The sequence below is a fragment of the Oreochromis aureus genome, linkage group 3 (genome assembly GCF_013358895.1).
Source record: "Oreochromis aureus strain Israel breed Guangdong linkage group 3, ZZ_aureus, whole genome shotgun sequence".
NCBI classification, from domain to species: Eukaryota; Metazoa; Chordata; class Actinopteri; order Cichliformes; family Cichlidae; genus Oreochromis; species Oreochromis aureus.
Genome location: NC_052944.1, coordinates 50,968,416 through 50,981,267, shown reverse-complemented (window position 1 = coordinate 50,981,267; position 12,852 = coordinate 50,968,416). Strand labels below are relative to the sequence as shown.

At 38.8% G+C, this 12,852-nt stretch overlaps 1 protein-coding gene across 2 annotated transcripts in view; it reads left to right on the top strand.

The window, feature by feature from the left end:
- Nucleotides 1-7,443: 7,443 nt before the first annotated feature.
- Nucleotides 7,444-12,852, top strand: part of LOC116317714 (butyrophilin subfamily 1 member A1-like) — a 47,426-nt gene continuing 42,017 nt past the window's right edge. For both annotated transcript variants that reach the window (XM_039598870.1, XM_039598866.1), the window contains exons 1-3: nucleotides 7,444-7,559; nucleotides 8,865-8,973; nucleotides 9,662-10,003. In XM_039598870.1, the coding sequence (XP_039454804.1) occupies nucleotides 8,874-8,973; nucleotides 9,662-10,003 (442 nt within the window). In that variant the 5' untranslated portion in view covers nucleotides 7,444-7,559; nucleotides 8,865-8,873. The remainder of the gene's footprint in view (nucleotides 7,560-8,864; nucleotides 8,974-9,661; nucleotides 10,004-12,852) is intronic.

Below are 12,852 nucleotides of genomic sequence, written 5' to 3'. Positions count from 1 at the left end.
TTCTTTCTTTTCATTAAAATGAATGCGCTCAGTATCTCACTGCAAATGGAACCCCCCTTTAGGTCATTATCAAGGTTAAATGTTAAGGCTCCATGATGAAGATGCTTACTGTGCCTCTGCTTGTGTGCACCATGATGGCTTTTGCTCAAATTTCATGTGACTATTTGAAGGCAGCAGTGTAGATGTTTTGTTTTTTTTAGATTTTACATACAAAAACATATGAATGGGGAATAGTGTATCTTAAATGTTTCAATCAGTCTCGTGTTTTTTTAAGTGTTAGGTGTTCATGAATATTTTATCTTTTAAAAATCAACAATAAAATTAAAGTTAATCAAAATTAAAAACGTGTCAGCTGTGTTTTCAGATTGACAGTGTACAGTCAAACAGTTATGAGGTGTATCATTGAAGTACATTATTTTGGTATTAAATGCATGTACAGTGATGTGATATGAGACAGACCAGATCAGAAGTACATATTTGTTGTTTTTATTAAGTGCATGTGCAATGGTGATTAGAGATATGTAGAATCCAGTCCTACACCTGGTTCAGGGCCTTAATTGCCTGGGAGAAGAAGCTCATCTCCATTCTCTCTGTGTTGGTCTTAAAAGAGTGGAAGTATGTCTGTGAAGGTTCTCAGTCATCCAGGTCATCGTAGTCAAAGGAGTTTGCAAAGAAAAGCGTCTGGACTTCTTTAAGTTGCTTGAAGACGTTTCACCTCTCATCCGAGAAGCTTCTTCAGTTCTAAGGTCAAATGGCCGAGAGTCCCAGATTTAAACCCAGTGGGAGTATCCCCCCAAGGAGGGACAAAGGACCCCCTGGTGATCCTCTAATCACATGCGCCAAGGTGTGAAAGTGGGTGTGGGACCTAATCAGCCAGGGTTTCGGGTGAGCCCATTGTGAAACCTGGCCCCACCCTATCATGTCTCAGGAAATCACATGATAGGGTGGGGCCAGGTTTCACAATGGGCTCTGAGCGAATGATACGTTTGGCAGTGATGACTGACAGTGTTGTTCTCCAAACACTCCATTATCCTCAGGAATGTACTTGGGGCATAACACAACCCAAAAGGCATTATTTTCCACTCAAAAAACCCAAGCGGAGTACAGAATACATTGGAACCTCAGTCCTTGCCATTTTAGATAGCAGTATTAATTCCAGTGTGGTTCCTGATGGTTTTAAATATGCAACTGTAAGTCCTTTATTAAAAAAAAAAAAAAAGTTTCCTTGACCGCTCAGTTTGAATATTACTTAAGCATTACTAGGTAAGTAATGTTTAAGTAAGTAATTATCTGAATTGTTCAATTAAAATATATTTTGGCTGGGTTTCAGCCTTATCTTTCAGTTTGCTCCTCACATTTATAAAAAGTCGATGGTTGACAGAGAACATATCAGGATAACACTTGATGCGCGAATAAGGCACAAGTACCCTGTACTTACATGCAATTTGCAGGCAACAAGTCAGGTTTTTGCAGGAAACAATGAAACAAGTGCACTGTAAGTACCCTGTACTTTCTGGGGTGCGGGCCATATTATGGAGTCACTTAATCTCACTTAATTTTCAGGGAAGGAGACCCAAATTCTTCTGTAAATAATTTTAAGTATCGTAGCAGCTTAAGTAATTACTAAGTAAGTAATTACTTAATGTAGTGAAGTAGATTTTGGGTAGGTTTTTAGGTGATGTCCACAAATGCTGCACTAACATCCACACCTTCCCAGCTGATAATTAGAGGCTGTCACAGGTTCAAAATATTGGGGATGGATACAGGAGGAAAACCAAAATAACAACAGTGGTCTGGCCGGGTCAAGTCAAACGATGATTTTAATGAACACACGTGTGGGAGATGAACACTGCACGCAGACAGCATAAGATCTCTCACTGAAAACCACACAACGATAGTTTTTATGAAAATCAGGGTATTAGAACGCCCCCTCATGCATAAAGTAGGTACAATACAATCAATGTTGACAACTTTTAACACATTAAAAGAACATCTTCTTCTTCCCGAGGCCAGATCCTTCCCAGTAATCTTCTAACTCTGCTTATCCCCTGGAACAAACAGTCTCTCCTGCAAACATAATTAAACAGCTACAAGGCCTTGCAAACTATTATTTAAATATTTGAACTCTCCCCTCTACATGAGTTTAACTACTGCTTGTGTGTGTGCGTGTGTGCCTCGACCTCAGCATTCACTCTGTCTATAAGGACAGAGGCCAACTCTTCATGTGTGCAATAACCTAACTGAAACCATACATGTAATAAATGTTCTAATCAAATGCCACTACTCAAAGCTTAATACAAAGAGTATAAATGAATAAAGGATAATGATGAATAACATGATATATGTGTTTTGTAAGCATGTGCGGCCTTCTACGTTCTACGTCACTTCCCTCAATAGATCAGCCAGACATCCCGCTGACTGTAGCTTTTAACCCTTACTGACATGAGCACAACTCCATAATAAGCACCAAGCGGCAATATGTATAAAGATGATCATGGTTACACCTGCAATGAAAGATTATATGATTATACCAACACCTGTAAATAGAAGATTAACATGAGGTTATAACAATCACTGTAATACAAACATTAATGTAATGTCAGTAGCTTCAATAAATGCTTTAATGCAATGCTTGTTATATGATTCTAATGTAATGATAAAATAACAGTAAAATATCTCTTCTCATCATGTATCCTGAAACAATTAGAATCATAATCAGAACACTTTATTAATCCCCAAGGAAATTATTGGGTTACAGTGGCTCTAAGAAGAAATTCTAGAAGTAGTAACAGTAACAGAGTAAACTGCAAACAACACATCATGTTACAGATTTTACACATTTAAGAAATGGCACTAATATATGCAAATCACTCAATTATAAATATCAAGGATTAACAGAGGTGATTATAAATAATTATCAAGAAAATTGACAAGAATATTCCAGAGCAAAAAAGAGCGTGTGTAAAAAGGGTGTAACTATTGCAGTGTTTACAGTGTGTTAGATGGAGGAGTTGTACAGGGAGATGGCCACAGGCAGGAATGATTTCCTGTGTCAGTCAGTGATGCTTTTTGGTCATCTCAGTCTCTCACTGAACGTGCTCCTGTGATAGCCAGTACGTCATGGAGTGGGTGGGAGGTATTATCCAGTATTGTCCTTATCTTGGACAACATCCGCCTCTCAGACACCACCCTAACGGAGTCCAGCTCCAACATTACTGGCCTTGTGGATCAGTTTATTTAGTCTGTTGGCATCTGTGACCCTCAACCTGCTGCCCCAGCATGCAACAGCATGGAGGATAGCACTAACCACAACAGAGACACAACAAGATAACATTAATTAGTAGGGATAGTGAAAACTTCTGTTTACATTTGTTAGCCACTTGGCTATGATAGTAGACAGTAGACACTTACTGAATCTTTTGGACTGTGTTCAGCACAATATTAGTTAGTCATTGTCAATTGTTGATTTGTCCTATTCTTTGTATTACAAATTATAAACAGGCTATAGGACCACCACTGGATGGCAGCTTTAATGTGCAACATGATGAGTTTCTCAAAACATTTGGCAATTATGGGTGTTAAAGCAACTGGACGGTATTCATTCAAGCAGCTCACTGTGTTGTTCTTGAGCACTGGAAGGATGGTGGCTGACTTAAAGCAGGATGGTACTACAGACTGTAGAAGTGAGAGGTTGAAGATGGTGGTGAAAACCTCTGCTAGTTGGTTTGCACATGCTTTAAGTACTCTTCCTGGTACACCGTCAGGACCAGCTGCTTTCCTCGCATTGACTCTGCAGTATGGTTCTGACCTGATGCTGCTCCAGCTGCATGGGGGCATTGTCCCTCTCCGAAACAGCAGGCTAGGTCTCCTTGCTTTGTACTGCTAATATTGTGAAAATAAAAACAAAATAAAAAGAAAGCCGCGAAGTTGTGGAGAGCACCGGCCACTGCAACTGCTTGCGCCCCCATCTTACTTCACTATGTTTTCATGTCTTAGGTAGAATGGGGCTGTCATTGTGCTGGGTCACCAACCCAGCACAATGACAGCCCCATTCCAGCGACTGCTGTGTGCCAATCCAGGGACCGCACGCTTCGTAGGACTACGTTCGCGGACTACGTAAGTACGAGACGTGCGGAAGTGAGAGGCTTGTGAAATGGGAGGGTCTAGCCTTCGTCGCGCTGCTCAGGTTGCCTAGCAACCATGATTCTAACCGCGAGAAATGTTTCATACAGCATTGTTTGACAGAAATGAAGGAGAAAAAAGTAGTTTTTTTGTTCGTTCATATTTTTTTTGAGATCGCTTTGATTTATTGAGTACCTGAGGCTGAGACCACAGGACTGTAAAACATGATTGTTGGGCTTCAATTTTGTACTGAACAGTCATTTTAAGATTAGTTAGTAAATAACAATTAGCTAACGTTGTTCATGAGACTAAAATCATCTCACTTTGTTAATATAAATATAATATGGCCAATATCACATTTATTATTAGATTATTATGATATATTACAGCAGTGAGCTTGAACCCTGTCAAATACTGAACTTCAGTAAAGATTCAAGTTGCATTTATTCAAATTTCCTGTCACATTAAATTTTGACTCAAAATATCTTTGACAGTGTATATATAGATTTATTATATATAAGAGACAAATATTGTTCGTCAAACCACACACTATGCAGACACCAGCAGGTACAGGGTGCTGAGAAGGAACAAGCACCATCTGAGGAAAATGCACCCGACTTTGTTCAGAGACACTTACCTAGATGAACAGATGCACTAGAGTTGACACCTCCTCAGACCCTCGAGTCACCTGACCCCCCACCAAATGATCCCACACAATACACCTCCTTTGACCATGGACAATAAACCTTCATGCTACACCAGAAGTGGCAGAGCTGTCAAATGCCCTGCCCAGTATAGAGAATAACTACATAGGAAGGTCATGTGAGTTGTTCAGCAGAATTAAGCAATGTGAATTGTTAAAAAAAAGAGAGAGAGAAAGATTAGGAAACAGAACACTTGAAATTGTTTATAATATGTTTTTAGTTCTTTGAAATATGAAATATGCACACTGAAATACGATTGAATTAATGTGATGCACTGCAGGATTTCAGGTACAGATGGCTAGATCCGTGGACCGCTACTCAGTCTTGGAAAAGAGGGATGTGGTGTATTTGTGTGAGCACTCTGTGCTCAATTGTGCGCGAGTGTTTGATTGTGTAGGCCTGGGGCCGTTGTTGCCGGGCTTTAAAAGTAAAAGGCCAGTGGTGGCATCCTTTGCATCCATGTTATTCTTATATTTTTGTCTGTAACCCACAGGTAAAAGAGCTATAATGGCTAGTGGTACATAGAAACACAACAATAATGTATTCTGATCTTAAATTTTGGCACTTCAAATACACACCATTTTAAAATAATACAACAAACTAATAGAGACTAAAATGAAATGAGTAAATCCAACATGGAAACTGATAGGTTTGTAGTTTAAACCTATTCGCTGGAACGTTCAAGACAATTCAGCTACACAACAAAAGCATTGAACACCAAGTAGGCAAAGTTCTTTGTGTTACTCATATATGAGGGAGAGAACCGGACAAGCGCCGTTCCTTCGCTTGACCCCATCGCTCTCGTCTGCTCCCCCGTAACACTGCTCTTTTATTTAGGTTACATGAATATACATACGTTCATTAACATATGACGTTTACATACAAACAAAGAGTACCTTGCCTGTGCGTTGTGTATACTTATAAATAAATAAATGACAATCAACAATATGAACCTGACAGAAACCATTTAAAATTAACTGTAAAATTATTATTATCGTTTTATTCTTTCGGGTGTTGTTACTTTAGATCTAAATGTCTCTTTCTAAAAAAAAATATGTTATTTTTAGGTTACTAGCAACAAAGTGAATATACATCCATTGTCTTGCTGGTGTAATTCGGGGTTGTAGGGGCCTGACAAAGTAGACATAAAAAAAAAAACTACAATAATTTGTGAGTAACTGAATTCACCTCGTGTCCATTTCCACACTGAAAAAAAAAAAACAGAAAAAAAACCTAACAAACTGCAACAATAAAATCAACAACAAAAGCAATAGTGGCCAAACTAATTATTACATTTTTATTACTGGCGGACGCAAAGAACGGAAGACAACTGAGTGAAAAATTATTAAGTGTTGTTACGCAACACTTTCTGAAGTTAAAGCGATACAACACTCTCTACAGTAAGCTGATGGAATGTTTCTCTCTTCCTCTCAGGCCTTGGTGTGGCTCCTCTGCTATCCTGTTGTCCAGAACACAGTTAGAATCATGTACAAGTACACAATTTCAGTTGCAATGTGGCATCATGGGTGAGTAACTGGTGGCACCCCTTGGGCACTCCTCTCTGTCGGTTCCCTGTTAAGCTGCTATTATAGAGCAATATGGTGGCAGTAACTCTTCTCGTTTTAAGCAATGTCTGGTTTTAATTCCAGGTCTGGTGGTATTCTCACTCCTGACAATTCATTTGCTGATTTCTTTGCTGTACCTCAATATTATTTTTACTTATTTTGTTTAATAAATTTGTTGAAACTGACTTGCTGCATCTCTGCCTCGTAAATAACAAGCTTGTGTGTCTTTGTAACTGGTAAAACGTTTGGACTGGTTAATGTAAAATTTCCTGGGGTGTAACTCCACCCTGGGGTGATGTTTTCAGTCCAATTTAGTTACATTTTCAGCTTCCTCCTCCTCCTCCTTCCTGCTTGCAACTAAATAAAGAGTTTGCTACTCTGTGTCCCACTTTGTGAGGTAAATCTTCTAACAACAATGAAAGAAATAATCTGAAATGATGAAACACATGGAGTTAAAATAGATGGCTTAGACTTACCTAACTGCCTAGCTAACGGCAGTCACATAATGAACTTACATTAGATATACCTGGAACATGTATGTATGTCTTTGCTCTGGCTGATCTTCTGTTGACAGCCTCTTTCTTAAGGTCAAAGTCAAAGAGGGACAGTCCATCTGCTCACCTGGAATAAATCTTGTGTTTACCTTTCATCTTACAGTGCCACCATGTGGACATACATGAAATATGCCAAGTGATCGACTATGACAGAAATATGAAAACGTCTTCATTTGAACAGTCCCATCTCTTTAAAACGTATACATTTCTCATGATTTTTTTTTATTTTGGGGGGGGGGGGTCTCAGTATGGAAAAAAAAACACCTAAATACTGCAGGATAAACCAGGAGAATTGAAACGTGTTGTTTGGTTTTTGTGTTTTATTTTTATTATCTTTTTTTAAGTCTAGCTTTGATTTCTTGGAGTTGATGGAATTATACATTATTTGTAAATGAAACATAACAAATGCACATTGATCAGACTGCATATATTACAGCTTAAAGTAACAGTGACTCAGATTCGGACGTTTTTCGTTCTGGAAAAGAGAGAGAGAGAGAGAGAGAGAGAGAGAGAGAGAGAGAGAAAAACAGGAAACACGGGAACACTCGCTCCAGGTTACAGGAGCATTTTTCTCCCCCTTTTCTTGACATCAGGCAGAGGACTTTGAGAAACAGGTATGCAGATGCTTAAACAGATGTTGTACCTATGTTGGATATTTTGTTCTTAAAACAGAAATCTTATTATGTGTTCAAATAAATGAAGATGGTCGTGTGTGTCCCGTGGGAATGGCTCCCGCCTCCGCCTTCGTAATGATAGTGGAAGTGCGCAGGTGATCGACAGGTTTTAATATTTATATGAAGGCCGACTTAACAAAGCTTTAAATCCCCTTTTCAGACCGTCTTATATTTGAAATAAACACGTGTCGGAATAAATCTGGTCTCCACATTATCGCTCTTTTATTGTAAATGAAAGTGAAACTAAACTCAGTGCGGACTGCAGCAGAAAGGACACACATATCACACAGGAAAGAAATGTGTCTTTTTTATGGTAAAGATTTAAATCTGAACTCAAACCAATTTCTGCTTCGATTCACTCTCTCCCGTGGTTATAGTTTAATTCTTGCGCTGCAGGAGAACCTGAAACTCTGTCGTCACGTCCGGCAGGGGGCGCCAATTCCCATTCTCTCAAAATCCTAAACTGTTCATTGAATCTGAAACACATTTTTCACAGTGATTCACTGATGATGCATGATCTAAACAACTGGAGACTAAAACTAAACACAACTACATAAAAGATATCACTTTTCAAACACAGCACATCACAACTGTGCACACCTGTTTGATGCGGATGCAATTTAATCAAAATATGCAGAGCCAGCAGGGGTGAAGTGAAGTTTGATACAACTATGGATGAAAATAAGAGGCAGAGCAGGAGAGTAAAATCATTTCAGTAATTCAAAACTATGGAATGATAATAAATACGTTAACAAAATTGAACATATGACACATAGGTTCACACTTTTTAAATAAAACATGTTAACTTGATTCCCTACTTATTAATAGTTTTTTAAGAAATAAGGAAGGCTGTGACTAAAATGTAAAAAGTAAGGAAAACTGATTAGAGAGCAGAAAGAAAAAAAACTATATTCTCAAAACACAAAACTCTTATGGAAAAAACACACAACGATATATGTTAACAGTTGTGAAAAACTGTGTTACAATAAAATTTTATTTTATTTCACATCAACACAGGCCTTGTCCTGTTTGTGATGAATGTAAAAAAATGATTTTGTCAGAAATCCACAGACTTTTTTATATGTCATATTATCTGTGAGTTAACACACGTTAACTTCGATTATCTCAGTTTAATCCCAGACTCCAAGTTAGACCTCTGATCAAATGATGTTTTCTGCATCTGTTCAACAGCTTTTGGTTTCTGGAAACGTTTTACTCACAAAGGTTTTTCATCTCTACTTTCAGAATCACACCATGCTCCATGTGAGACGATCCTTTATGGTTCTGTGTGATCGGTGCAGTGTCCTGGTTTTCTACACAGCTGCTTGTTTTGCCCTGATACACTCATGCAGAGGTAAGGGAAACACATCAGTGTAAAAGAGTTATTATTTCTTTTTCTACAACAACAATTTACACACAAGGTTTCAGGTCCACCTGTTAGGTTAATAGTGCAGTTCTTCCTCCTTTCTTACTGATTGCGCTTCATCAAAGAAAAATGTTTCCAGTCTAAAAGTGGACGCACATGAGCAATGCAGTAATTCATATTTTATAACAGCAGTCGTCAGCACAGCTTTGTATAAATAAGTGACTCAAAATATTGTAATTTAATTGTGATATTATAATGTTTTTTCAATTGTGGTTCAAATTTCATTAAAGTTTCACCTTGACTAGCAAAGTGAAAACTGAACTATGGCAGTTGAATTTGAGTCATGTTAATATGTGCTATTTACATAAGATTACCCCATACAGTACTATGTGACTGTTTGGGGTTAAAAGTAAAGTTAGGATCCTTAAAAAACAATGACTTTCAAAGCTGACCCTGCACCCCTGCAAAAAAAGAAGAAGAAAAAAGCAAAAGACAGTATTAAGTGTGATTTCTTTTGGTCTTTAAATAACAATCACAGGTCTTGGTAAGACGGTTGTAAGCCTGTGGAGCTTGTAGGCCAAATACAGTGTGACTCTTCGGCTTTTTCAGGCACGTGTATTTTGTGTTTGCTGCAATCTTTTACTTTAGTTACTAAATGAAACCTTCTTCTCTTCAGGTCAGTCAGAGGTTATCGGTCCGCTTCAGCCAGTAGTGGCTTTGATTGGTGATGACATCATTTTGCCATGTAACCTGGACCCTGTTATGGATGCTTTTGACATGGCTGTGGAGTGGGCGAGGTCTGATCTAGACCCCAGATTTGTCCTCGTGTGGCGTGACGGTGTGGACCTGGAGTCTAAAAAACATCCGTCCTACACCAGAAGAACGTCTCTGTTCACAGATGAACTGAAGAATGGAAACATTTCACTGAAAATCTCTAAAGTCAAACTGTCTGATGAGGGAACGTACAAATGTTTTGTTCCAGAGTTAAATAAACACACTACAGTTCAGCTTGTTGTTGGTAAGTGAGCATATTATGGTTTCAAATGCATTATATGTTTAACCCTTGTATGGTGTTCGTATTTTTGTTACTCAGCCAGTGTTCATGGGTCTGGTGGACCCGCTAGAGTTTTGGCTTTCCAATTAACACTATCAAACAATTTTATGTTAAATTACTCAACAGATGTTTACTTCATCCCAATTACGAGCCATGTGAACAGCAAACATGGTTAATTTTTTCCTTTTACCTTTGTTCGATCACATTTATGAATTAATGTGCTTCTCGTTTTTTGTCAATAAAATGTTATAAAAAAAATAAAATCAGTTATAATCAAGTGTACATATCCTTATACCATATTTTGCAGGCTTTGATGGTATATACTGCCTAAAGGGGCAACGGCCTCTAAATGGCATGGGTCTCACAGACCCGAACACCATACAAGGGTTATAATAATTGATCTTTCATTAAATTCATTTCATTTTCCTTACAGTAGTCTTTAATCCCAGACACCGTTCAAAACTCACTGAATTTTAAGCCTGATTGTTTCATATCAACATATACAGAAAATGCTTCACCCAGATGTTTAGCATTGCTAGACATCTTCCACCGAATAACTGAACAAATTCCAGGCAGCTTTATCTTAAGGATACAGTAATTCAATACTAACTAGAAAAATTTGCATTTCCTGCGAAAATGCAGTGTGGATGCTGTAAAGCTGAAGCTGTCAGCTGAAACTAGCTGAAAAAGCTGAAAAGTTGCAGAAATTGTAAAACCTTTGCAAAAAATTGTAATAACTTTGCAGAAGCATAAGAACTTAGCAAAAATGTAATTACTTAGCAGAACTGCAATAACGTAAAGAAAACATAATACTTGGCAGAAATACAATAACATAGCAGAACTTAGCAGCAGAAATTAGAATAAATATTGTAACTTAGCAGAAACAAGATAACTTTTCAGAAATACAGGATTTTAGCAAACATGGTACAAGATTACATAGATACTTTATTTAAACAAAAATACCTAAACATTGCACAAATACTGTGATTTAGGACAAATACTACAACATAGCAGAAATGCTGTAATTCAGCAAATATACTATGCTATGGCACAAATAGAAAGAATATGCTCAAATACTATGATTTTGCTCAAATAATATGATTAAGCAATAATACTAAGATTTAGCAGAAATACTGTATTTAGCACAAATACCGAAAAGTAGCAGAAATACTGTAATTTAGCATAATAGTAATAACTTGCACAATTACAAATATGGACATGGTAAATGGCCTGTATTTATATAAGCGCTTTTATGGTCCCTAAGGACCCCAAAGCTCTTTACATATCTAGTCATTCACCCATTCACACAGTGGTGATGGCAAGCTACGTTGTAGCCACAGCCACCCTGGGGGCGCACTGACAGAGGCGAGGCTGCTGAACACTGGGCGCCACCGAGCCCTCTGACCACCACCAGTAGGCAACGAGTGAAGTGTCTTGCCCAAGGACACAACGACCGAGACTGTCCGAGCGGGCCTCGAACCGGTAACCTTCCGATTACAAGGCGAACTCCCAACTTTTGAGCCACGATCGCCCCATTATATGGAAACACACATGCACAGAGACACACACAGGATCCAATTCAATCAACCAGTGTAAATATATTGATTTTAAATCACACAATAAGAAACACCCATAAAAAGCTCTCTCTCTCTCTCTCTCTGTACACACACACACACACACACACACACACACACGCAGCAGCAGCAGAAGCAAGTGAACAAACAGGGGCTGTACATACAGTGTTTCCTGTATGTTTCTAGGTGGGTCAAAAAGCCTGGAGCTGCTTAATTTGAATCCACCAATCAGAAAGGCTATGTACTTTTTCCCGCCAAAACAGGTGCACCTGTTTTTTTACACACGCACACAGAGACAGGATTTGTGCAGTCTATTTTTTCATAGTGAGGACTCCTCTCAAACAAATGGCTATAATTTCCTTACCAGCTGCGCCACTGGGAAAGACAGTGAGCTCTTGGGAAACAGGGTGATGAGCAGTCAGAATTAGATCGCGGTGTGAGGCAAAGAGCGCCGTTTTTTGGAGTTACAAAACGTCATGTAACTCAAAAACTAGGTGGACTAGAAGCATAATTCTTGTACTGGGTGAATCAACGGACTTTGGTGTACTTTGACTGCGATTTTCATTGCTCTTTGTACATCCGTCGCTGAGATATGACGAGAGAAGAAACGGCAGACCTCAGATATGATTGGCTGGCTGGGAAGCCGTGCAGGCCCTGATATGTAAATTTGAATGTCTCAGTCCTCACAGAGGACCTGGCAAAAATATATAGAAATAGTATGATTAAGCATAAATACTACATTTAGCAGAAATACTGTATTAAGCGGCACGGTGGTTAGCACTGTTGCCGCACAGCAAGAAGGTCCTGAGTTCAATTCCACCATCAGGCCGGGGTCTTTCTGTGTGGAGTTTGCATGTTCTCCCTGTGTTTGTGTGGGTTCCCTCCGGGTACTCCGGCTTCCTCCCACCGTCCAAAGACATGCAGCTTGTGGGGATAGGTTAATTGGATAATCCAAATTGTCACTAGGTGTGAATGGTTGTCTGTCCTTGTGTGTTGGCCCTGCGACAGACTGGCGACCTGTACCCCGCCTCTCGCCCTATGATAGCTGGGATAGGCTCCAGCGCGACCCTGAAAAGGATAAGCGGAAGCGAATGGATGGATGGACTGTATTAAGCACAAATCCTATAAAAAGCAAAAATACTATATTAAGCAATATAAAAATCCTATAAAAAGCAAAAATACTGTACTATGATTTGGTAGAAAAACTATAATTAATCAGAAATACTATATTTGGCAGAA